Source organism: Pseudochaenichthys georgianus, chromosome 5 (assembly GCF_902827115.2).
Source record: "Pseudochaenichthys georgianus chromosome 5, fPseGeo1.2, whole genome shotgun sequence".
In the NCBI taxonomy this organism is placed as follows: Eukaryota; Metazoa; Chordata; class Actinopteri; order Perciformes; family Channichthyidae; genus Pseudochaenichthys; species Pseudochaenichthys georgianus.
Window position 1 is genome coordinate 24,287,247 of NC_047507.1, and position 26,931 is coordinate 24,314,177.

General features: G+C 39.7%; 1 protein-coding gene across 1 annotated transcript; it reads left to right on the forward strand.

The window, feature by feature from the left end:
* The first annotated feature begins 1,354 nt into the window (after positions 1-1,354).
* On the forward strand, positions 1,355-21,174 carry dctn2 (dynactin 2 (p50)). Its single transcript, XM_034083474.1, has 14 exons — positions 1,355-1,569; positions 1,886-1,954; positions 4,932-5,028; positions 5,666-5,727; positions 5,837-5,935; positions 7,055-7,215; positions 15,831-15,984; positions 16,207-16,272; positions 16,496-16,534; positions 16,735-16,812; positions 17,561-17,632; positions 18,475-18,577; positions 19,597-19,688; positions 20,401-21,174. The coding sequence occupies exons 1-14, from the start codon at positions 1,534-1,536 to the stop codon at positions 20,485-20,487; spliced, it is 1,215 nt and encodes a 404-aa protein (XP_033939365.1). The 5' UTR covers positions 1,355-1,533; the 3' UTR covers positions 20,488-21,174.
* Positions 21,175-26,931: the final 5,757 nt, after the last annotated feature.

The window sequence follows — 26,931 nt, forward strand, 5'->3', positions numbered from 1 at the left end:
AAACATTTGGATGAATGGACACCCACTAGTTTTGGGAGATAGCGATTAGAGACAAATTCATTAAAGAAATCACAAGCAAAAACAACCCGTTCGGAGTGATTCTAGTTTCAAAAGCCCTCAAACCAAACTCGCGTAGGAGAACAGATGGAGAGTTGTAAATGTGAGTATATTCCAACCCGGTCCGGTCGGCAGTGTCTGGATAGGCTGCAGGCTGCTCGGGAGCATGCCTCTCCGTCATCACTGCTCTCGCATTGGGGGCGGGGTTTGGAAAGTAGCGACTCAAATCCTCCCATCAGCACCACTGAGGAGGGGAGCTCCAACTCTGCTACTTATTTCCTCAGCCAAGTTTTTTTAACTGGGATTGACATGGAAGTTAACTTTTAACAATTGAACACTGAGCACAACAAGTTGAAGGTGTTCCTTATTGCATCATTTGATTTTTTTTTGTGGCCAGTAATTTTTAGGTCCAGAATTTAACAATTTTGTCCACGTCTTCACCAGATTGGTATGGCAATGCTGTTTTGCATGGGCAGTCATGAAGGAACCACACAAAGGCTCCGTCGTTGTTGTCAAGAAATTAGGGTTCTCCATTGATGTACTGCACATTCATCAGAGCTGAGAAAGTCAGATAAAAAAAGAAATGTGCTCAACACTAACATGTGTAATTATTTAACACTTATAGGAATTGCAATAGCTATAAGGGCTATGCACTACGAAACACAGTTCGACAAATGTATACTATTACAACTGTTTTATAGCATTTAACACATTTGTCTCAGGAAACAGAAGACTATGAGTGCTTATTATGTAGTTTCAATATAGTTTTTTTCTATGTGTTTGAATTATTATTCAATAGCCTATCGTTTTTTTTCTATGTGTTTTAATCATTATTATTTTAAACATAAGAAAGTAACATACAACATACAACATTACCCATTCATAATTTATCAATGCTTTTAGATAAGGTAGATAATTTTGTCCGACAGAGTGATCATCTTCACAATCGACCGTCTTTGGCCCATTGACTGAGTTGTTGGCTGTACTTTTAGCGCCACCATGTGACGACTTTGCTAAATTCTGACAAATATATTTTGAAAAAAAGAATAGTGTTGTTGAAGGCAGTTCATTTTTGCAAAATGAATGCGCCCAACCAATTCTTTGTTTGATAATAAACAAACAAAACAAAACGATGGTAAGCAACGTAGCGACGTAGCCTACAATTGCACAAACGCTCAAATGTATTGGTAGGGCTTGTTTTGTTGGTTTCTGCACACCGGTGAGCGCTTTCCTATTGGCATAGCGAGTACTTCCCCGCCCGTCCGCCTTCGACTGCAAGAAAACAAACGCACACGCTGTCATCTCAAGCTAGTGACCACATCAGCTTGGAAACCTCCGCCGGCTGAGAGACTGCTGGCTCATCTATCGCTAGCTTTTGTTACAATTAGATTAGTTTAATCTATAATAGACAATAATTAAGTAGAATTATTACATTCTATAGTTGTTTGTTGACCTCGTCTTTGCATCCCGCTTACAATGGCTGATCCTAAATACGCAAACTTGCCAGGAATTGTAAGTGGATACAGCTAGCAGACAGATTAGCTAGATTGCTACTAGCAATGCTAGCTCTGAGCTGTGACAGCTGAGTTAGCAAACATCCGTGCTGTTTACTCTTTCATCTGCGTGTCATTTTTTAACTAGCGTTAGTTATCGTAGATGTGTAGTTGCTACAATTGTTAATGTGTTGTCTAATGATACAAGCCACCTAGCAAGGGCTAGCATATACGTGGTGTTGAATGGGCCGGGGCGTTGGCCAAGCTACTGACAATAAACGTAATATCTGATCGTTTGATATTGTTAACCTAATATTGTTTACCTGTTTTATTAGGCCTTTAATGAACCGGACGTGTACGAGACCGGTGACCTACCAGAAGATGACCAGGCTCAGTTTGAGTCGGTAAGTTGACGTTTCCGTTGCTAACCAAACTAGCTAACGAGTGTTGACACTTTATATAAGGGAAAAATATGACACATTTACTGCGATAGGTTTGCATTATCCCTGCTGTGATTAAATACCTGAACACGCAATTGCCTGGCTAACTATTACTAAATGCATGAAAAGGCACTATAATAATTGTGAAATTCCAATTAAACTATATCCTTATGTTTGCATATTAAAAAAATAAAGCCTGATCCTAAACGTTTTAAGATCACATGTTTGATCAGCTTTTGGTTTTATTTTTGTTTAATTAAAACGTTCTAATATATAGGAAAAGCCTATGTTTCTAGAGAAATGTTTATTTTGTTAATATTCTATCAAAAAAATTGATTACCCAGTTCAGTTTACTTATCTTCCATATATTATACATATAAGAATAGCTTTCCTTTTTATACATCAAGATGAGTGAGTAACAAAGGGAAGACACGTATAAAATAGATGGAAAAACTCAAAAGAAATGCCATCCATGGGCCTACTGTGGGGGTTTATAACTATGTCATGATGATGGTCTTGTGACTCAATGAAAAGTCTATTCTCACTGCCATTAACTGTAACATAAGCAGAGTTAGGGAGGCGTTGCTAGGATCAAATATTTTTTAGCAGTGCTTTTCTAAAATACTATGCAAACAGTTAAGGGAGGTTGGCCTAACATTGTTGTTAAATGTCTGGACGGTTTACTGTCCAGCAGATTGATTCCTAATTGGCCTTTTCCCTTCCATGTTTCCCCATTCGCTCTTCCCTTACCCTTGCCCTTGTTTTGACTCTTCCCTACCCCTCCTCGGAGCCTAGCTTGTACAAGTAAGGCTCCATTTTACTCTGTGAGCTTAATGCCATGCTTTGTATGCATGGGTGGCCCTTTTTTGTTTTGTAATTCATCACTTCTTGATTGTTTTGAAGTACAGGAAATTGAATCTTTTCCTCTTATTTGTGTTGTTTCAATTAAACAATTTAAAGGGAATAATTAGTTTGATGGGTCTTCAGCAGCACTATAATAAGAAAAGTGTTTCTCTATTTTGTTTGATATATTCTTTTTTTTAACCTGTCTTCATGTTTAACAGTCACTTCCTGCCTAAGCACATTATTTGGACTAACTGGGTATTTTAAAGATCCTTATACACTGTGTGATATCATCTTGAAGGTTCTTTGCATGTCATGTTTGGATATATTGGGGTTTAATGTTATAATGTTAATAATTAAGAATTTGTGCTGGACTGTACATTATCAAATTCAAGACATTTTTAGATAATGCCTATTACTTTACTTGTATCGTCTTAACAAAACCATATAGAGAATCTATTCCCACATTTTTGACACTCTCAGACCTTTGCCACAGACTTTCCTTGTTCATCAATGTTCTAAGTCTGCCATCAGCTGATAAGACATGTCTCACCTTACAGCATTGACCTCCCTCTTGCATTGATGACCAAAGAAATAATAGCAATTTGTCTCGGACACCCGTAAAATCACACCGTGTAATTGTGACTTTAACTTGGATATACTTCATTAACAGCTTTGGCTTAGTCTAGCAAATTCCTTTAGCATGTTTTTTTAGGAATTACACACCCTGATGAATGATGTTTGATGATTAGAATTTGTGTAACAGAATGGGTTTTTTAGACCTGTTGTTTAGACTCCCTTTAATCACCCTACAACCTCCTGTTACCCATCAGTTTGAATCATGGATTGTTTTTAAACTGCCAACCCCCCTGCATTGATAGCTTAATGTTGTAAGACCTACAATGCCCTCCACAAGAGCATATGATCCCACTACATATAAAAGTGCAGTGTGGCATCAAAGGAGACAGGGGCTTGTTTGTGTAAATGGACCGTCTTACCACCCTGACTCGGGGAAGAGAGAAAGAACTTGAGAGAGCAGTCTGAGTAGAGTGTCTCCAGGGTTTTTAGCAGCAACTCTCAGAACACTGCTTTCTTTCTTATCTTTCCCCGAACCCTGGCCAACTGTTCCTGTGTGCATGGCATGTGATAACCACATTAATCTGTGTTGTCTCTCTCTCCCCCCTACTTTTTTCTCTCCCTCTGCTCGTCCGTTACTTTCTCTAATTCTCTTTGGAAACCCAAGGAGCTGGTAAGAGCCTGACTAACCCCCCTCCTCACTCTTCCTCCTCTTCCTAACATCCGTGAAACTGTCTTGTGTGTGTGTGTGTGTGTGTGTTTTTTGTTGGTCTGCCTTTAAAAATTAATAATCCAAATCTGTGTGTGAGCCCAGACTCATGTCATCTACCTGTATGTGTCAGTGGTGTTTTAATCTTGCCCATAGCCTCTAGTTCATCGTAATTGATCAATAGGAAGTTTTGATCAAATGATGCACGTTTGTTTTTTTCTTCCCCAGAATCACTAATCAAAATACCGTCATTTAGGTGTTAGTGGTTTCCTGCTTTTCTTTCACATAACATTGATTTAATAGTACATAGTAGACTTATACCATACTGTATAGCTGACACATTCTTATAAAAGCTAAACCTTTTCAAACATTAAAGTTCTTCAATCAGGCCTGGGTAAAGCTGTGATATCATTTTCACATTTGTCTCTTGCCTGCTGGTACTTTAAATTATGTTGAAATGAATCTGGTTCTGGACACAAATGTTGTCCGGAAGCTCTTGCAGATTTTCATGATTCATGGCTACAATGACTTTAATTCCTGAGGGTATATCACTTTTGTAAGCAATTATACAATTGTATAAACCAAATAATTCATCATCTTTTTAATCATACTTTCGGGGAATGATCAAGTATTGAATTTCCTCTCAGATCTTACCAACCTGTCAACATATTTCAAGTCTACCTGGGGCTTTGAGACTTTTGGCTCAGTAAGCCAAGGCAATTTTTCAAGTCGTTTCTGTCTGTAAAGAATAACATTCAGTTTTAAGATTGTCATTATATTGATCTGATGTTCTTCCTGGTCTCTCAATGACAGGAGGAGCTCTGCAGTGACAGTGTGGAGAGGATTGTGGTCAACCCCAACGCAGCCTATGACAAGTTCAAGGACAAGCATGTCAACGCCAAGGGGCTCGGTCAGTTCATAGTGGAAAATATATTACTGTTGTCAAAAGATTTTGAAGAGTACCATCATCTTTACTAATCATATAGATTGAGAGACTCAACAAATAAAAACATATTCGTAAACTATTGTGGTTTACAGAGGTGTTTCTCTAACTATCCTGCCTTTTTTTTATTTAGATGTGGTGGACAAAATAATAGAAATACTTGTCTGTAGAATGCATTGCAGTTCAACAGCACCACAAATGGCAGTCACCTAAATCATCATAACATTGAATCAACACCTCTTTAAAGCAATTTCAAAAAGACTTACTTGTTATTATGTTTTATAATCATTATGGAGGTATTATGAAGCTCTGTTGTTACACTGCATTGCTTTTAGATAAAAAGACATTTTTTTTTTTTTTGTTTCTGGTTGACTTATATGCCAGTCTTGTGACCAGTTCATTATTAATACTAACTTAACAATACTGTCAACTTTCTAGAAAAGCTTTTAAATACTTTTAATGGATAAAGAAATATAAATTATGTCATGATGTTCTGCTGGAGGTGCAAGAAAACAAGTCCATCCCATTTTTCTTCTGGCTCTGGCTTGATACCTACAACCAGTTTGCTTCTTTTTTCATGTTTTCCTTTGTCTCCTGTTCACAGACTTCTCAGACAGAATCAGTAGAAGCAGAAGAGTGGGCTATGAGTCAGGAGAATTTGAAATTGTGAGTACACTCTGTTCAGCCCAAATTCATTACTTTGCTTTTTAATCTTTTAGGACGTGTTTTCTGATGTTGTGTAATATTCATACCATTTCTCTGCAACCTTGTTAAGCTTGGAGAGGGCTGTGGAGTGAAGGAGACACCTCAGCAGAAGTACCAGCGTCTGGTCAACGAGATCCATGAACTCACTCAGGAGGTGGACACCATTCAGGTGAGCGCGCACACACACACACACACACACACACACCACACACACACACACACACACACACACACACACACACACACCCACACACACACACACTACACACACACACACACCACACACACACCACACACACACCACCACACCACCTACACACACACACACACACACACCACACACACACACACACACCACACACACACACACACACACACACACACACACACACACACACACACACACACACACACACACACACACACACACCACACACACACACACACACACACACACACACACACACACACACACACACACACACACACACACACACACCACACACACACACACACACACACACACACCAGGGGGAATATGTATACCCCCGTTCTAACTGAGACGTTAGCTTTATATCATGTGTGCACCGAAGCCTTAAATTTGCCCTGGAAATTAGTTTTTTATTGCTTTTCAGACTTTTTTTGGAGTCCTTAACTGAGTAACTTATCCAACCTTGGGTGTCATGGACTTGAATAAGCACAGAGAAAAGTCCTCTGCTCCCAACACCAAATTCTAATTCAATCTGTGAAGAGATTCATTGGCTCTCATTGGAGTAATTGAAATAAAGGACATGCTCCACATAATGTGTTGCCATTCGTCAGGGTATTGAATGGAGAAAGTCGACTGTTATTTACTAAAATAGACCAGATTAATTAATAAAATGACATTTGGTTGATGATATTGTGCTATGTTATCATGCAGAAAACACCTTAATCTGAAAAGTAAAAGAAGGAAGAAAACTGTGTTTTTTATTTAGTTTGGTTAACCATTGTAGCTGCCTAGAAAAGCCAATTCTTACCCAAAATATTGAAACATGGAAGAGCTTTTTGTCTCAAATAGAATAGCAGAACAAATCGAATTCATATGCCTTTTACAAAAGGGCATACTTACTTTAATACATTTCTTTTTTGTTGTTGTTGTCATGGAACACATTTTCTCTGTGAATAACATACCTGGTTGGCCTGGACAGACTTCCAGCCATCGATTTCATCAGCCTCTGCATTGTTTTAAAGAAAGCAACTGAAAATACTCATTAACTCAATGACCGTGGTGTGTGTCTGTTTAAAGGCTGCCACAAAGGATAGCAATGCGGAGGAGCGCCTGACCCCGGTGGTCCTCGCCCAGCAGGCAGCGCAGCTCAAACAGCAGCTGGTTTCTGCCCACCTGGACTCACTGCTGGGACCACAGGCCCACATCAACCTGGCTGACCCTGATGGAGCACTGGCCAGGTGAGCTGAGAGGGCAAGAGAAGACAAAAAAAGCTGGAGGCACAAGCATCTGGAGTCAGAATCCTGAGACCCTGACAGAGAGATAAGGTAGTAGACAGGGAATGGATGGAACGAGCTGAGAGGGAAAAATGAAGCCTGAGAGTCAACAAAAGATGGTTGGAGGGAAGAGAAGGGGGAATTGATTTTAAATGAGCCTTGTGTAACCCAGATTAAAGGGAGTCGGAGAGTAACTAGGGCAGGCAGTGCAGCTGCTATCAATTGCTCACATACACCCCCTTATCTTGGTGTAGCACTACCCAGGGAGCACAAGAACCCAATCACAGATGATCGAGGAAGGGACATAAAACAGGTGAGAGATTAGCAGGAGGCCATAAGAGAGATTGAAAAGATACTGTCGGTCCACAACTGAAGGTCGAGATAGAAAGAGACAGTGAGAGAAGGGCAATGAAACTGCAAAAACGCCCTGTCAAATTTAAGGCCAAACGTTCTAGATATAGCATGCTTGCACTTAAAACAAGCACATTTGGCTGCCAGTGCAGTAAGCAAATTTCACTTGATAAGATGTCTTAAAACAAGTCAGGCTGTCCGACTATCATTATAGCACATAACATCTTGAAATAAGATTAAAAAGACTAATTTCAAGCAATCTAGTTAAGCCTATTTAATGCAAAAGAAGCCTATTATCACTCAAAACTAGGGTACTTTTAGCATCAAATTACTTAAAATGAGATTTATGAATTTAGGGAGGCGTGTGGCGCAGTGGGTAGTGCGTTGGTGTTAGGATCAGGGGAGCATAGGTTCAAACCCCACTGCAGTCAGCATGTCCCTGAAGACACTTCACCCCAAATTGCTCTTTTGGGGATTGCCCACAGTATTGAGTATGTAAGTCACTTTGGATAAAAGCGATAACAAGTTACATGTAATGAAATTCTTGTTTTTAGGGAGCTAAATTAGAACACACACTCTTAAAAATAAGTAACATGACAATTCTTTCAAAAAACACATTTTTATTAAGTCAGTCCACTAACAAACAGGATCATTTATTAAAGAACAAAGCTCTTCAACATGTATACATCCTCATAGGAACTGAACAAAACATTGGACACAGAATTCTGGCCCATTCAGGCTTATTGCTTTTTTTGTATGAATGGGTAGGTCACGCCGTGAATACTGTCTTCAGTACCTCAGTCTGGATGACGGATAGGAGAGTAGCAACACATTTGGGTAGGTGAGGTGGAAGGTTGTAAAAAACACCACCATCAGGATGAGTGGGGCCTCGTGCATCATTCCCTAGGTAGGGTTCATTAGTGGTATTTTGCCCACAAGCCAGAGGAGGTTAGTAGAGTCTAGGATGACTGGACTGGTGATGGGCCGTTTCTGGAGAAACGTATTGGGGTCCTCAGATTGGCTGAGAGCAACAAAGTAGATACAAAAAGTAGAACAACATTAAAACCTTAGGGCATTATCAAGTTTTATTTCAGTGTAACTGATACTGACTCAGACTCACCTCAAGAACATGGAATAGTGCTCACTTGCTGACCCAATCTTTTTGGGTGGGGCAGTTGGGGAAGGAAACATTGAGGAAGCTGCCTTCATCAAACGCAATCGACTTGTCCAGCTGAAAAACAATATGGATACATGATCAAATGCATTGTGCTGTTTTTCAGGGGTTCATACACTTTTTCACCAATGATTTTCAATGACTTTCCCATGACTTCTCAATGACCTTTACCTAATTTTCCATGACCAAAAAAAAATGACCACTGAAAATGGTTTATTTTAACATGGAACAGGAAAATAAGGTCTGCATATATGAAACATTGGTTGTGCCTATCTAAAATAAATCAAATAGTAGGCTTACTTAGCTTCTACACGCTGAGGCAACTGTAGTCAGGGATGCAAAGTCATCAGGTATGAAAAAGGTGACAAGGATCCAAGCCCCCGACCCCACGGAATATCGGCTTTAAATGAGGAATAACAGGATTTTAGCAGTCAGAACAACTAAAGCAGCAGGTAATAATAACAGAAACGCCAAAGAGTCACATCTATAGAAATATATAAAAGCATTTATTTTAATTGTGTAGGCAGTCAGTTTATAATTTTGGCAGCACTGTTGAGCATTTTGAAAATGTATTTTCATGCCTCTGTGCAAGGCTTAGTATTTTTATAATACTTTTTCTACTTTTACTTGAGGAACATTTTGAATGCAGGACTTTTACTGTAACAGAGTATTCCTACACTCTGGTACTTCTACTTTTACTCAAGTACAAGATCTGAGTACTTCTACTTTTACTCAAGTACAAGATCTGAGTACTTCTACTTTTATTAAGTACAAGATAGTTGTGCGTTGAGGGAAGCACTTACATAACAAAAATTCCTCCTGCATTTCCTTATCATCGACAAAGCGCACAAACGCCAGAAGCTGGGCGTCTTTAGACACATCTGTTGACTCGTCTAATTGTATCGGCCAACCTCAGCTTCTCTATCAGTTGCACCCTCACATCAGATGCCATCTCGTCTATACGGCGAGCTATGGTTGTGTCCGACACTGGAATGGTTTTCAGTTTGTTAATGTCAATATCATTCCCATACATTGTTTTACACATATCGGTTGCTGAAGGCAATATTAAATCCTCTGCAAGTGTGTATGGCTGTTTCTTCTGGGCAATCCGAAGAGCAATTTGATAAGAGCATTTCAAAGCTAGCTCACCAACTTTGGCTGATTTTCTGATCAATATCTGTTGACCTTGAAGGGATTTGAGGCTAGCTTGGAAGTATTCAACAGGTTTGTCTTTTAAGTGGCTGTGTGTTGTCTCCAAGTGACGCTGCAGCTTTGATGGCTTCATAGATTCATTTGAAAGAACAGTAGAGCAAATGACACACATTGGAAATTCAATGCCATCTGTCTCCTTAAAGGCAAAACCAAACTTCAGTTAATTATCTGCATATTTTCGGGTCTTCTCTCGTTTGCACTTACCCTTATTAGCTGCTACATCAGCAGCAGGTTCCGCCTCGCCACGCCTCATGTTCACTGGTGGTTTCTGAGGTGGATTTTTTTGGTCAGTTGCAAAATGATCCATTTTTATATATAAAGGTATGGTCTTCTCAATAATATCGCAGCGTGCGTCCGACTCCTTGTGTCTGGGTCCTTAGTAAACTGGGGACTGAATAGGCTCTCGGCCAATCACGGGGAACCTGACAGAGCCAGCGTGTGTCATGCGGCCTCGTGATTGGCACAGCAGCGATAGGGGCGGGTCCTCCCCTTTGTGTACAGGAGGCCTGGTGGGACAGGTCCGGGGTAGTCTCTTGCTGTGAGTGAACCGGCGCCTAGCTTGAGATAGCTACTGTGTGTAGCTGAATGCGTGCATTGCTGACTGAAAGATAACGTCTTCTGCCTCCATTTCTCCGTTCGCTACAATATGTTGGGTTCATGTTAATGTGCATTTAAAGACATTTCAATTTGTGGGAAAAAAAATGTTGGAAACAATTATAAATATAAAGAATTGTCTAATCAACCAAAGATTTCGCGACCCCCCCTGCAGTACCTCCGCGGACCCCCTGTTGAAGACCTCTGCTCTAACACTTACAGTGATCGTATAGTGGTATACTTTGTTTAGAGAAAAAGGATTCTAAATACAAACACAAAGAAACCCAATAACATTTATTACAAACATAAAACTATTTAGTTTGTAATTGTGACAATAAAGATTAATCAAATTACTTAGATGAACAGTATTCAATACAAACATTTAATAAACATACCTGCAAACCATGTAATAGACACACAGATCCACAGTTCAGCCACAGTACAGTGAGATGTTGCTCTACAAAGGAAAGTTTCACATCAGTGACGTAAATGCCACATGCACTCCACGACGTTAGCGGCTAACTAGTTAGCTGGAAAACGGCTCACACTCAGTTTATGTACAATTCTTTTAAAAAGTGATACACTACGGAATCTAAAGACATTTAGCTAAACATAAAATATAACCAATAAATGCAGATACAAGCCATGGCTAAGACGAGGGTCAAGCCCACGAGTAACCTCCTGCAAAGTTTGCAACAAATAACGATGGGAGAGTGAAAGGTACGCCATAGTAGAGCATTTTAGATTAGGCTAACGTTGCATGTTACGTTTGTTTAAGCTAACGTTAGCGAGCTGAATAGCGAACTCGATGAGGAATAATAATAATTGCAGGGGACAATCATTACCTACGTTAATATGTGCGTTACTGTCGCCATCCTGTGGTGTTCAGAGGATGAAGCACTCACTGTTGTAATTCAACCCAGTCTCACGGCATTTCGTGTTATAGTCACGAAATATAATCTATTGATTCGACACGGAGTGATTTTAAAAGCAATGTATTTCTGCTGGTAGTATGTTTCGTGCCTAAACCAAATGTGACTTGCTCTATCGAAATCAGTCACATTGAACCGAAGACACATTTTCGTTTGTATTACTGGTCTGGGGGAAGCTCGCGAGTGTGTGTGTGTATTGTGTTTGTGTACCGGGGAAACACTCACAAGAAACACCGGCTGTTGTTATGCCTGCAGTGACGTTAAATTACTCCGTTCTCTGCTTGTAATTATGCCGTTACAAGCTTCAAAATTGTATTTATCATCTGAATTGGCAGACACAAGTTTAATATTCTGAAAGCCAATACTTTGTTTATTTGAAAACAGATGAAAACAAACTGTCCCGGACTCTGTCGTGTTATCTATGATTACTATACGCCTTTACTTCATAATTTCAGCGGAGGGAGGGGGAGCGGTGCTGCGGAAGAGCAGGGTGCGAATTGACAGGTGCCTCTTCTTCCCTTTACAAGCTGTAGGAGCCATGAAACGTGTTTAGTAATCCTTTATGTTTTAATATAAGATATTTGTTTGAGCACTATTGATTGGTTGGCTTGGGTCACATGGATATGGGCGGCACTCATTATACTCCTGTTCACCTGCGTGAGGTGTGGGTGGAAGAGAGGGTGACACAGGGCTGTTGTACTTTTTTGTTGACCGCAAGTTGAAATGATTGCTTCGATTAATATAACAATGTACATGTCCAAGGAGTATAAGTTGATCATCCCAGTTTTTATTAAACTACATTATTTTGCAACAGAGTTTTTGATTTCAGCAAGTACTTTTTTGTAGCGTGTCACACAATATCAAACAGGCCCGGCCTCAGCCTCTCAGCGACTTTGTTTGTTTCCTGCTGTCGCTATACAAGCTTTAAAAATGTATTTATCGTGAGATTTTGGCAATAACAGTTTCATATTCTGAAAGCCAGGCCAGCGAAGAGATATAATCCCTCCACCTGGTCCTAGGTCTACCCCTTGGTCTCTTCCCAGCTGGACGTGCCTGGAACACCTCCCTAGGGAGGCGCCCAGGTGGCATCCTTACTAGGTGCCCGAACCACCTCAACTGGCTCCTTTCGATGCGAAGGAGGAGCGGCTCAACTCCGAGTCCCTCCCTGATGACCGAACTTCTCACCTTATCCCTAAGGGAGACACCAGCCACCCTGCGGAGAAAACCCATCTCGGCCGCTTGTATCCGCGATCTCGTTCTTTCGGTCATGACCCATCCTTCATGACCATAGGTGAGGGTAGGAACGAAAATGGCCCGGTAGACAGAGAGCTTTGCCTTCTGGCTCAGCTCCCTTTTCATCACAACGATTTAAAATAAAAACAATAATCGTGGCTTGATATTGAGTAAGAACATGTTTTTTTTAACGCCACAGCTTCCGGTCTTCCAAGACTTGACCGGACAAAAAGACGCAGGCACGAAACATACTACCAATATAAATACATTGCTTTTAAGATCGTTGTGTGACACGAAAAAAGGGGGAAATCGTGTTGGTGAACACGAATCAATAGATTACATTGATTTCGTGACTATAACACGAAATGCTGTGAGACTTGGTTGCGTAATTAGACCTTAGCTTGTTAGTATGTTGTTATAAATTATAAACTGAAGATTTGACCGCATATGGTTGATACTTTTAGAAACAGGCTTTTATATAAAATCTTGAAGTATTATAAAAGTAAAACTACATTTTGCTTTAATCCCCTGTAATTGTAGAATGAACACAGTCTTCCTTTGAAGATGTATAAGTCAGGTGTCTTGAGTAGTCAAAATGACCTACAAATCATTGTACACATTTGTAAATATTATTTTCCATTGTGAGTCTATTTTTATGCAGCTCTGTGTGATTTTGTGGCTACAATTCAGGCTAATACGCTACCAGAGGTGGACTAAGTACTCAGATATTGTACTTGAGTAAAAGTAGAAGTACTTAGATCTTGTAGTGAAAGTAGAAGTACTCAGATGTTGTACTTGAGTAAAAGTAGAAGTACCAGAGTGTAGGAATACTCTGTTGCAGTAAAAGTCCTGCATTCAAAATGTTCCTCAAGTAAAAGTAGAAAAGTATTATCATCAAAATATAGTGAAAGTAGCGACAGTAAAAGTAGTCGTTGTGCAGATTGGTCCATTTCAGAATAATATATATGAAATGTTTTATAAAGATTGATCATGAAAGTGTTCTCAAAGCTGGTGAAGGTGCAGCTACTGTAGTTTGAATGACTTTGTGTACTGCAGGGTAGCTGGTGGATTTACTCCAGGTGGAACTAAAGTCTGATTCAACACTTGGTTAGATTTCACATCATTCATCCACATCTGTAAAGTAACTAAAGGGATTAAATACATGTAGTGGAGCAAAAGTACACCATTTACCTCTGAATTATGTTTACTGCCAACCTAAAAGTACCTCAAAAATAGTAATCAATGATGTATTGAAAAGTTATTTGCCTGATTGTTTTATATTGGCTCAGGCAGTCTACTTACAGATAGTTTACTCATTTTGAAATATTAAACTTAGTTTTCTTTTCTTTAATTTGTCATCCTCATGTAGAATGCTATTATGAAACACACATTTGGTTGTTTATAGCATAAAGAACATCTGATTTAATGTGAGGTAGGGAAATAATCATTTGAGTATAAGTATGTGTATATAAATATGTAATTTACAACAGCTGTAAGATGCTTGAAAAGCTTGAAGATTCACCTTGAAAATGCTTTAAAAGTGCTTGAATTGACTTTGGAAAAGGTGTAAGAACCCTGTAAGCAGCTTTTCCCAGAAAACAACATTATACCAAAACAAAACAACATTTGCTTCATCTTCCTTCACACATTATGGCAATGATTAGACACATGTGTATGAGGTTTTAATCAAAACATAGGTTTTTTTAAACGCTGGGCTTCAAAATTAAATTTGAAGAACATCTGTAAGACATTAGTTCAGCACAATCAGAGGTTTGAATGCTCTCACAATGTGAATGGAAGGCAACACCCGATTTTTTCAAATGAGAAGGAACTGGGTCCAACATCTGAAGTTGTAAACACAGACTATGTACTGTCGAAACTGAGAGACTACATTGGTACTAGTGACGGTTGTGTCACTCAAGTGGCTGCAACAAGTATACGAGTCATAAGTCATTGATAATCAATGGTTTTAATGACCAGCATCTCCCAGTATTTGGGCTAATCAAAGATATCTGGCTGGTTAACACTTATTTACACTGCTTTGAATATCAGCCCTATGACACTTTGGGCTTCAGCAAAGGTTTGCTTGCATATGAAGTAGACATCCCTGATCTTGCACAAGCCACAGAGGTAGTTGATGCTGAGAAGCTAGTTGATTTTACAGCTTATTATGCAGTTACTTTTAAAGACCACCAATATGTTCCAATTAAGTACAACCTCAATGATGTTATGGAATTGAGCTGTTAAGCTGGTGATAAATGAAGGTCTCTTGGTGTGTGTGTGAAAGCACTGACAGTCACCCCTACAATCTCGAGTCAAAGATATATTGTGATATTTCTTTTTGTTATCCATATCGCTCAGCCATACTTGGTGTGTTAAGCTGTTCATGTTTAAATGTGTAATGTGGCATGGATTGTTTGAAAAAGTTTGGTGTGATATATGAAAAGCACCACAACCTCAGAAATTAAGATATATTGTTCTTTGTCCAGTATTGCTTATGCCATAGATAATAAGAGACCGTCATGCATATCATCAGTTATTCTGGTCCATATCCTTTAGGAGAGTGTAATGATGATTATTTTGTGATTATCATTAAAAGAGATGTTAAGCCTCACTATTCTTGTTTGAATTGTGTCTTTTACTGTCTTTATACCAGCTGGGAAAATGACTTATGTTAACCACAGAGCTGATGCTTGAAATTCGATGTTTTTTCTTGCCATACTAGTGCTTAAAATAAGGCTTTATAGCCTTGAAGTGGATGTTTTATAGACGGATCCCTTGTATGTAGTTAAACATAACTAAAATAAAGACAAAGTTGCTTATCAAGACTAGGCAAGTAACATTTACTTGAATTAAGTCAAAAGATCTTCCTTAGAAAGCACTAGATAAGCAATTTAAACTCAAATCAAGACAAACTAGTAGATTATTACACTTGGTTAGATTTGCAGTCTCACTTCGACCTTGCCATTGATAACAAAGCTTGAAAAGAGTTGTAACAAAAGAGAGGCAGTGGGCACAGCAGCACATGGAGCCAATAACAATATTCAACACCTTTTGTGTCTCCTTTCCCTCCCTTCCCCCAGGCGTCTGCTCACCCAGCTGGAAGTGGCCAAGGGCAGCCGTGGCAGCTCTGCAGGAGACAGCAAGCCCACGGCCTCAGCGAAGGGCCCAGATGGAGTGGTTCTGTACGAGCTGCACAGCAGACCGGAGCAGGAGAAATTCAACGAGTCTGCCAAGGTAAAGTGGAAAGGGAAGCGGAGTCGAGTGTCTGGGATGAGTGCACTCGACAAATGAGCAAACGAGCCTGTCGTGTTTTTCTGTTTTCATTCTCATGAGAGGAATGTCCTTTGATGGTAAATAAGGGAGACAAATCACAGAAGTGTGTGTGCGTGGATGTTTGTTTGCGTGTCTTGTGGGATCTGTTTCACCACCATGTGTTGCCTTGTTGTGTCCCTGTAGATGGCGGAACTGGAGAAGCGTCTAGCTGAGCTGGAAATGGCTGTTGGCTCAGGATCAGACAAGCAGGTACACAGTCTTTGCACACACACCTCGCTTTCATTCACACTGATTCTGTTCATCTCCTCCTCTCTTTCACACTCACACCAGTCGAACTTCCATGCTCCTGTTGCCGTGTAACCATCCACTCAATGTCACTGAAATACAATCTCCCACTTGATGTATGTAAATGATAAGGGTGGTTTAATCCTTTCCTTTTATCATTGATATTCCCCCTTTGTTTATGTTGCAGGGACCTCTGAGTGCTGGCGTACAAGGAGGCAGTTTGATGGTAAGACTTCAGCTCCTTTTTCTGTGGCTGTATTCATAACTCTGTGCATCTGATGCGCAGCCAGAGAACTGGGTCATACTTCAAAGCTGAGTGACATCAGTTCCTCAAAGTTTGTTGATGTTGCTGTGCCAGCAGTGAGAACACAAAGTTTTGTTCCTAACTTTCTAAATAAACTGTGAACGTGTGCTCTTTTTGATCAGGACACCATAGAGCTGCTGCAGGCGAGGGTCAGCGCTCTGGACTCTGCTACTCTGGATCAAGTGGAGGCCAGACTGCAGGTAACTAATCCATCCCAGCACGAGACGAGTAGAGTAGAGTAGAGTAGAGTAGAGTAGAGTAGAGTAGAGTAGAGTAGAGTAGAGTAGAGTGGATTTGATTTAGATAGTCAAGTCAGTTGCATTGTGTTTTCTACCAAACCAAAATAACTGTTTTTTTGCTTTTTTACGGCGGGGTAAAAGGATGAACTTGAGGTGTCATTTATTTGTGTTCCGTACGGTCGAGATGAGCCAACCAGGTGCAACAGCTGTCCCTGCAATTCTGAGGCTTAATGAAAACTTATATCAGATTGCATTTTATCCATCTAAGAATTTTTCAAATCTAAAAACAAAGACAGATACCAGCCTTTTCTCTGACTTGTGTTACCTACTGCATCCTTCCAGCTAAAATGAATCAAGAAGTTGACAAGAAAGTCTTTTATTAATATTTAGACTTCAGCTATGAAGGTGCTGTTCTTTTTCAATCACCCCCACACCCTGGAGAGTTATTGAAACGATAAGAAAGTGAGCACTGCATTTGCTTTGTGGTGTTAAACTTTCAATTATAAACGTTTACTTTCTAAACTTTTAAATGATGCCATATTCCTATAACGTTGGGTTCCCTGTGGCGCCTTCTGGAGGAGCGGTCAATTTGTCACAGTATTGGCATTAATCATATAAATGTCTTTTTCCTGTAATGTACCAGCATGCCTCTAAAACAATACCTCTCGATCAAAATGAATGAATTACTTGTTGTCCCTTTCCCATTCAGAGTGTCCTCGGGAAGATGAATGAGATCGCTAAACACAAGGCTGCCATTGAAGACGCGGAGACACAAAACAAGGTTTGTGATCCCTGCTCATCCATCACTGCAAACTAAGGGCAGTAATTATCGCAGCTGCTTTCACACAACTTACAAAGCTATTCACCCTGCTGCAAGGTGCCTACAATCAAAACAAGCTTTTATCAGAAATGTATAATATAGTAATAATCCACAGCTCAGCCTTAGTGACAATCATTTTATAAGGACTTGTCAGACGTACTCAAAAGTAGCATTGAGTTGTAGAGCAGTGAAGCATTGCATGAAGCAGTCAGTGCTAAACCAGTCCTTTTGATAGTTTGTTCATTTTCAGTCACTAATGAAATAAACTTTTTGCAGCTTTTCATGAGAATCTGCTGTGAGATCAGTATGATGTCCAGGCAACGTGTGCATCTTGTTAGTAAATGTTCTTGAGTGCTGTACACGTATAAGGCCAGTAGAGGGCAGGGCATGTTAGTTAAATCATCACAGTGAATAACAAAATCATTCACGGTGGTTTCTTCTTGATACTTAAGGTTATTTCACGTTGCTATACTTTATTGGGATTTTGTAAATATGATAATGTGTGACTTAATGACTTGACATTATGTATTTGAAGTCATTAGACCCACAATTACCAGACTATACAAAACAGCTTGAATTGGAAAAGGGACATTTTCAAGCAGTGTGTATTATTTGCTAGCACAGCATTTTAAAGTCAAGTTTGCTCGTTCTTATTATACCAATAAATAAGGTATCACTTATAGTACAATAGTTATAGCAGATAAAACCTGTGACCATGGATGAATAACTTGACTTGTTGTTGTTGTTGTTGCTGGCCGGTTTCGTCTTTATATTAAATGTGTCTGGATGTGTTTACCTGGCAGGTGTCGCAGCTTTACGACGTGGTGCAGAAGTGGGACGCCATGTCCACCTCCGTCCCTCAGGTGGTGCAGAGGCTGGTCGCTGTCAAGGAGCTGCATGAGCAAGGTAACACAGAACCAACAAGGTGTTAGCCCGAAGACTTGCTTTGTGTTCTAGCGTTATCCTCTAAAAGCCAAGATGCTACTATTTGTTGAAGTTTACCCCATAATATTATATGAACGCACTGGTTTTGAGAAATTGGATCATATTGCCAACATTGTAACAATGTTGCTCTCGGGGCAGATAAGGATCATAACAATGGAAACTTTGATAATTTATCTTCTATTCTTTTACGTGAGGGTAAGAGAACCTTGGAATGACACCCATGAGAGTTCAAGGAGAGGATGTATGTAGGTTAGTGGGGGGTGGGGAATGGCATTAAAGATTCAAAATATGTAGGGTGTAGCTACAGAACATAACAGGCTGTGAACCCGATCACATTTCAGGCAGCATCTGCGCCGGGAAGTAGTACTCGGCCGGGAAGATTTGCATTTGCAATGGTGAGCGTCTGAGTGCGAGACAAAAGATGAAAACTAAGCGAAAATTGGGTTTCAAACGGATAATGGAATTAGCCTAAACCATGGCATTCTATTCTAACAAAGGGCAAAACTCAAAGGGAGCCTCAAAATGGTAATAGAATTAGACTAAATCTAGTAATACTATTAAACACCCCCTCAGGGAGAAAGAGATGAATGATATTATATATCACATTATCATCTTTTTATTATTTATCACATGAAAGCAGAACCTTGGCATTAATAGATTATATTGATAATTCCTTTCTGAGAGCTGAAAGAGGTCATTTATCATCCCGACTCATCGCACCGATCTGTCACAGGCTGCAGCAAAGGGGTTTTTAACTCGAGCAGCACTGATTTTTCTTTTCCTTTCCGGTTCCCTTTTAGAGAAGAAGGGGAAAACTAAAATAATCTTTTAAGCAATCAGCTTCATGTTACATTTGTCTTGACTCCCCTTCACTGAAAGCAAAGGCAACATTGCACGTTTTTTAACCACACATTTGTAAATCCTCTTTCTCTTCACTCTTGCCTCATGATTCTCCCCCCTCCTCCCCCACCGTCTCGTAGCGATGCAGTTTGGCCAGCTGCTGACCCACCTGGACACCACTCAGCAGATGATCAACAACTCTCTGAAGGACAATAACACTCTGCTAACACAGGTAACACGTTCAGGTTCCTTTAAACCTTCGGGACAACATTCATCTATTTAGTGCGGATCTTTACTTTAGCAGAGTTTAATGTTCACGTCGTGCTACAACAATAGAACGATTGAAAAGCATGCTTGTCTCACTGGGGGCACACACGGAGATTTCAAACAATCTCTTTGTCTTCAATTGCTCTCATATTACAAGAACAGATCTCATTCTATCGTCAAACAAATAACCCATATCTTCAGAGTTAGAAAGATTAGTAGCTTTTCTACTGAAGCCGTTTCACTTTGAAAAGGTTGGATTATTACAAATAAATGATCAAGTGTCCTCCAATGAAACGTAGTGTTATAAGAGGCAGCTTTTCATAGCCAAGAGTAATAATGTAACAAAGGAGACCTCTCTAAAGAGTCAATAGTCAACCTGTGCCCCAACAATTCAAGGTTTCTGGATAGATGCCTTTTCAGGTAAAGCCTTTCTTCTTCTTTTTGCTGAAACTTACAATCTTCTGTAGTCAGAAGATGTATGGTCTCTCTTTCCACTGCATTGTATTCTGATGGGAAACATCCTTTGGCTTTTTGAAGGTTCGTTTGATCCATCAGTGACATGGCTTCACAGAAAACATCATTTCTTTAGTAGGAAGCAGTGTTTTTCTGTAGCCTCCTGGAACCACATTGCTCTATGAAGATCTTAAACTTCGCTCTCTTTCCCCCCCTCCCCCCAGGTTCAACAGACAATGAAGGAGAATCTGGGGGCTGTAGAAGAGAACTTTTCTGCACTAGATGAGAGGATGAAGAAGCTCTCCAAATAAATGGCGGCATGGTTCTTCAGACCAGTCCAGGAGAAGAGTGTAGAACATGGACAAATATGAGCTGGCCGCAGAGCACCGAGGGGGGTTCAACTCTCCGGCCGTCCCTCTCGTGCTCTCTACTTTGCCTTTTTTTCACTGAGAGGAATGTTGGAAAAGTTGGAATAACAAAAAAAAGGAGACCAAATGTTCGTGTCCACCCTCCTTCCTCTTCCTTTCATCAAATTGATATAAAATGAAAACACATTTGTCCACTCTATACATGCATTGCAGTCCCCTATTTAGCTTATTGAGTTTTAGGGTTGTTTTTATAATTATTAGGATTAAACTTATGAAATTCCTCCATTCCTTTCAAAACGTCTCGGCTTATTGCCAAATTGTACTTTAAACTTTGCTCAAATGAAATAGATCACAGTTTTGGTGGGTTGATGGAGGACACTTGTAAGGTGTTTTGAACTGTATAGAAAGTGTGGTAGCTGGAGCGCCTTTGTGCGAGGGTCAGGGAAGGACCGCTTGTAAATATGCCTGTGTAACTTATTGTTTCTTCACACTCAGTCACTTATAACTATTATGACTGAGACCAGACACCACGGACAAACTTTGAATCTGCTTTGTCATTGCCTACAAGTCAACTGTATTGTACATCTGTGGTCATGGAAACGGATCAATAAATAAAACGAAGTGCGATAAGCTCGACTCCCTTTTTATGATATGAGAAGAACACTTCAATGATTAATCTTTGAACAGCTGGCGACTTTATACCTGCTTTGGTTGGATGGACAAAAGTATCTTTATTAATATACTCTATTAAGTTTCTTTTTAACAGAGCATGTGGACTTGTCTTGTCCGACGCCTGAACAGAAATGTCGGATGAATTCATAGGCTGATGCAATGTTACCGTACTGATGTATGAAAACACGTTCTGCTAGTAATTAGTCATCAGACGATGCCATGACACTTAATCATGTCACCACCTTTTTAAAGAGTGACACATTTGAAATCCCTCTTAATTTAATTCCAATCTGGTTGTAATACAAATAATTCAGAAAAACATCCTCCCTTTTGTTTAGCTCTTATATATAAGGAATTGTTGTGTTCATTTATGGACACTGGGTGGCAGCATAGCATTTAATAAAACAAAGGTAAATCCCGCTGAACACTGTTATTCAGCTTGAAAACATAATGCCAAATGGACTCACAAACGAGGTTAAATTCTGCTATACACCATACCATACAATGTTTCGCTGCCATACAACTTCCTCTTAATAAATACATCTAATAAACACCTAAAATGTTAAATCAATGCTATTTGTATTCACATTGGTAATGGATAATTTAACATTCTTGACCACCGGAATTTTTTTGTTCAAATAAAACGTCCAATAATGGAAAGAGTACATTTATCTTTCAAGTATCAGACAATGTCAGGTGGCCAAGAGCTTTAGGGGCCAACCATGTAAGGCAACATCCCCGGAACATGTCCAGACAGGAACCTTTATTGCCTGTCTACATCCATCTCTCTCTACTGCCAAATATCTAATAAAGGCATTTAAAAAAAAGTCCCAATTACACATTTTTATGAAACGGTATTTAAAATATAATGAGATCAGTTTTCTAAAAGGCAAACACTTAAACAAAACCTGACCATGACAGACCTACAGCAAGACGATGAAGCATTCAGTCCTGAAATATGAAATTGATGGTTTTAAATGAATCCGCACTAGAGTGATACTTAATTCACAGAGTACACTACCAGGAGGCAATCAGTGAATATCTGTTAGCTCAACCTCAAGACCATCTGGCATTATAAGCTTTACAAAACACATTCAAACCTTTCTCATGCTGGATGTCAGGTGACAGTATTAGAGACAAAGGCACAGACAGGTGCTTACAGTAGGGCAAGTATCAGGTGTTTCTGCTGAGTCATCAATACGCAGCAGATCATGTGAGTTAAGTAACTGCCGCTACAAGCCGCTACACGTGGAGTAAGTTACAGAGCTGCCAAAATAAACATGTAATCTTTAGAGGTTAGTTTCATGATAACATCCTCCTATACAATCCTCCTCTTCTTGATAAGCCTTTTTAACATGCATGCTCCTGAAGGTGGATCTAAATCAGACACAATATAAAAATGTGTTGCCGCCTGTGTATTTCTTCTTTAGCTGAGTGTTGTAGCGACTTGTATCACATCTTTTTTTTAGATTCAGAGGAGGATTAAGTGCTGAGTAGCTTACTGATTCCTCTAATGGAGAAGAGTTCAATACTGTGCTGCTCGGACAGGACATATCAAGTGCGACTTGCAGGGAACCAGATCCAGAGCTCCAACTTAGAAGGGAATGCCCCAGATGAGCACAGAGACATACCATGAACTGTATATCATGTTATACTACTTTGTCCTTCTATTTTGGGTGAGCTAGATCGGGTCAGCCCCATCTGTTAAGACCCAATTACAAACTGTAGACCATCAAGAGGTCAGCCCAAAGTGCTATTACTGTGTTACAATTATAATTGAGACCATTAGCGCTCTGTGTGGTCCAAAACACAAACAAGGCTAAAGGAAGTAATGCATTGAATTAAATAATAACCTCGAAATAAGCTCAGGAATTTTTCAGTCAATCGCACCTTCTCAAAGTCCACAGCACCCTTTACTCCACTGGACAAAGTAAATATGTAAGACCTGAGGCAGCTGAACACAGAGGAGGCTGTAGGGAGCCACAATTGCTCCAAAATCTGTTTCTGGTGGTAAAATTGTGAAAACCAAGAGAAGAGGAAGAGAAGGATGGAGTAAGAGCCCGGAGTGTGCCTCGCTGCCCACCTGTTCAAACAGGCTTTAAAGTTTAATCACCCATGGTCTCTGCTTGGGCTTGTGATTTTCCCTTTTTCTTATGTCTTATTTTGTACACATAGGGTGATGCCAAGAAACAAAGAACTGTTCATAGTTTAGATATTGACAATAGCACATTGTTATTCATGTCTGTACTTTCCTGAATGTATTACAATGTCCTATAGGAGGCGTATTTAACAACATTATAATGTATTACTTTTACTGTATAGTTAATATTCCCTTTGTTAATTTCACACACATGTATAATAACCATTTAAAAAATAAAATGGCAGGAAAAGTAGAAAAGGAAGAAACAATTTAATCAGATAATAAGCTGCGGAGAAGAGAAAGAAAATCACACAAGGGCTACTGGACATTTGTCACATTTTCCTGAATGGGTGCGGACAGCTGAGCGTCTGTGGTGAGGCAGAGAGGAGGACAGAAGGAGTGGGCGGAGGTAAGTAAAAGGATGGATACAGTTGTGGGGCAGATTGGGAGGCGTGTAGCGAATGAGAAAAAGAGAAGACATGTAAAAGAGGTGCAGACATAAACAGGGTTTTAAAGGACTAACAAGATTTGCTGCAAAGTCGTCCTTGAGCTCCAAACACCGAAATCTCAACAAGTGGATGTGACATTTAGCTGTTAAATCTAGACGAGCCAATATGGGATGGAGTGGATATCTTAAAACCCCCGGGAAAAAAACCTGAAATAGTAGTTTTCTGCTTTACTTGTGTGCTGGACATCTCACTTGTACAGGAGGATGATAGATGGAGGGTCTCCTGAGAAAATAACATGCATATCAGTTGATTGATGGGAATCATCAAGACAATAGGGAAGTGTAATATCGGCTTCATCTGAGATGGAAATTGGCAGAGGAGATTAATTTAGTAAAAATGTGGATGTAAAGATTAAAGAAAAAGCACTGTAAGTAATAACTGTTGGCAAATAATGTAATGTATGTTGTCTGAGAATCTCCCTAATGTATCACTTCAAATGACATTCCACACAAACAACACACATTTCCCCCCAGTTTTCACGAATAGAGAGGTTCTGGGAAAAAGAGATAAAACGGACAAAAGGGTGAGCCGACAGAGAGGGAGGAAGGGGTATACTGTATCACCACCACTTGTTAACAGCTGTATCAGTTGGTCTCAGTTCAGAAAGGGGAAGGATTCCGACAGCTGGTGTGTGTGTGTGTGTGTGTGTGTGTGTGTGTGTGTGTGTGTGTGTGTGTGTGTGTGTGTGTGTGTGTGTGTGTGTGTGTGTGTGTGTGTGTGTGTGTGTGTGTGTGTGTGTGTGTGTGTGTGTGTGTGTGTGTGTGTGTGTGTGTGTGTGAGAGAGGGGGAACTGGGTGTGGAGCATATATACAGTCTATGGTATGGAGCCTTGACCAAGGGCAGAGGACAGAGAGAGGGAGTGTGGTGGCTGGAAATTCCCCAGACTCTTTCTGTCTTTAAAACAAAATAAATAATGTCCAAAATGTAATTTTAAGAAAATATCAACAACCTCCGCTGTCTCAGTGTTTTTGGTCCTCATCGAAATGTCAAACACCAGCATTTGTGAGAAATAAATGTGGCGGCAAGACAAAGAGTGAGCAGAAAAGAAAATATCCTAAATCTACACAAGACCATTTTAAGACTTTAATTCTAATTATCATTGTGGATGTTGATTGGTTCACTTGTTGATACTAAATGTATATCATAAGTTACAGTCTGATACAGTTATATTTGCATAATTGGACTGGCTTGTTTTCTTGGTTGTTTACAAATATTTGAAATAATTAATGACAGGTGTGTAGACATGATGTACCCTCAAAGAAATATCTAAAAAACAAATGATTATCTTCAGTTATTTTTGATTAAGCGGACAAAGGGGAATTTGGCAAGGGGTACAGAAGGTAAAACATTATAGAAACAGCATAGCAACTGATATTTCTAAATATAACCATCACCAGTAATGTCTAAGTCTCATCTAAAAGCTGATCCACAGGAGCAGACAGTTCTCAAGGTTGCTTGTTTACACCCAGTGTCATACAAGGCTGACATAAAGAGGATCAACAATATATTATACATTTATATCATATTGTTTGTTTAGTTTGTGTTGTGTTTATTATATTTGGGTATCAATTGAGAATCAATGAAAAAAACAGGGTATTGTCATCGTCACACTAATGAACAAAGCAGAACAAGTGCAACCTAGATGTGGGGTTGTAAACAATGTTTTCTAATGAATACAACACAGACGATGGGACTGACAAAACAAACAGACGGCAGGGTGGAGAGGGGGGGTGTAGAGAAAGTGTGCTGAACTACTCAGCAACAGCCACTCAAGTCGTGACGTGTTCACGGTGCTTCCTGCAGCGCTTTAACCCGGGTCCTAGAGACAGTATTTGAGCTTTCTATTCGCTACTTGGCGCTGTTGCTATGGGGCTGTGCATGTTGAGCCGTGCACGTTGCGCCGTGCATGAAAAACAGTTCGTGTGTGCTGAGTTTGGATTAAGGGCAGAAAGTGTTAGGCGCGGGGTGACGAGCCCGCATCAACAATGCAACATGATGAAACGTGCTTTTATTTGGGTGTCACTGATTTGTTGTTGTTGAGGATGTCGCTGTTGTTTACCTTATTACTGTTCACCATCCAATACTGTAAATAAAACGTTTAGGCTACTGTCTGGCTTGTGTGTCTGGGATGGTGACCTTGTTGAACTTTATGGGTTTAATGGCAAATATTTTATCACTTAACGTGTTTTATAAATACATTGTATTGTAAGTAAAGAACGCTAGCCGAGTGACATTTATTTCGATGTTATAAATGATGGGGTGTAACAAAGGTAGGCTATGTTGTTCGCCAGTATAGTGAGTTTATGTTGACAATAACACCTCTCATTCTATGTGACATTACAGGACAACACAGATACATGCGACGTCATGTTATTGGGACCTATTGGTCATTATTTTAAATATCTATATTTCTTTAGACAACATGGTGCCCTTCAGTACATCTATAATCACACAAAGTTATAATGACTTTCTGACAATGTTAAGAGAGGTTCTTTTGGCAATATGAATAGCCTACAATTGATATAAAAGTATAGAAATGATTGCTTAGATTCGTTTTTTTAAATGTTTTAAACAAACCATGGCTGTACAATTATTATTTTGGTGTGATGTAGCACCCTATGTTATTCTTGTAAAATGCAACCTTGTATTATAGTTATTATAGGGGGAACAATAGACAAATAAAAAAAGTAACACAAATCATCAGATAAAAATGATAGCACACCTATCTATTTATTACAAGTTTGTATAATGAACTAAAATAAATGTTTCTTAATTGTATAACGTAAAGCTGAATAAATAATCGGACACACCAAAAGGAGCTCAGTCTGCTTTTAGATCACACCCAGCAGCGCTCGCGCCACACGCTCCATCGACCGGGCGTGTTTTGATATCTCGCGGAGCTGCCACAGAGCACGCGGTATGAAATGAATGAGAATACGACACCACATGTGTGCTCAAACTCTCAAAGTCCGGTCTATGGCATTTTACAAATACCGGACAAATAAAAGACATGTGTCTTCCAGAATCACACTTGGTAAAAAAGAATACTGTGATTTAAAGGGGAGG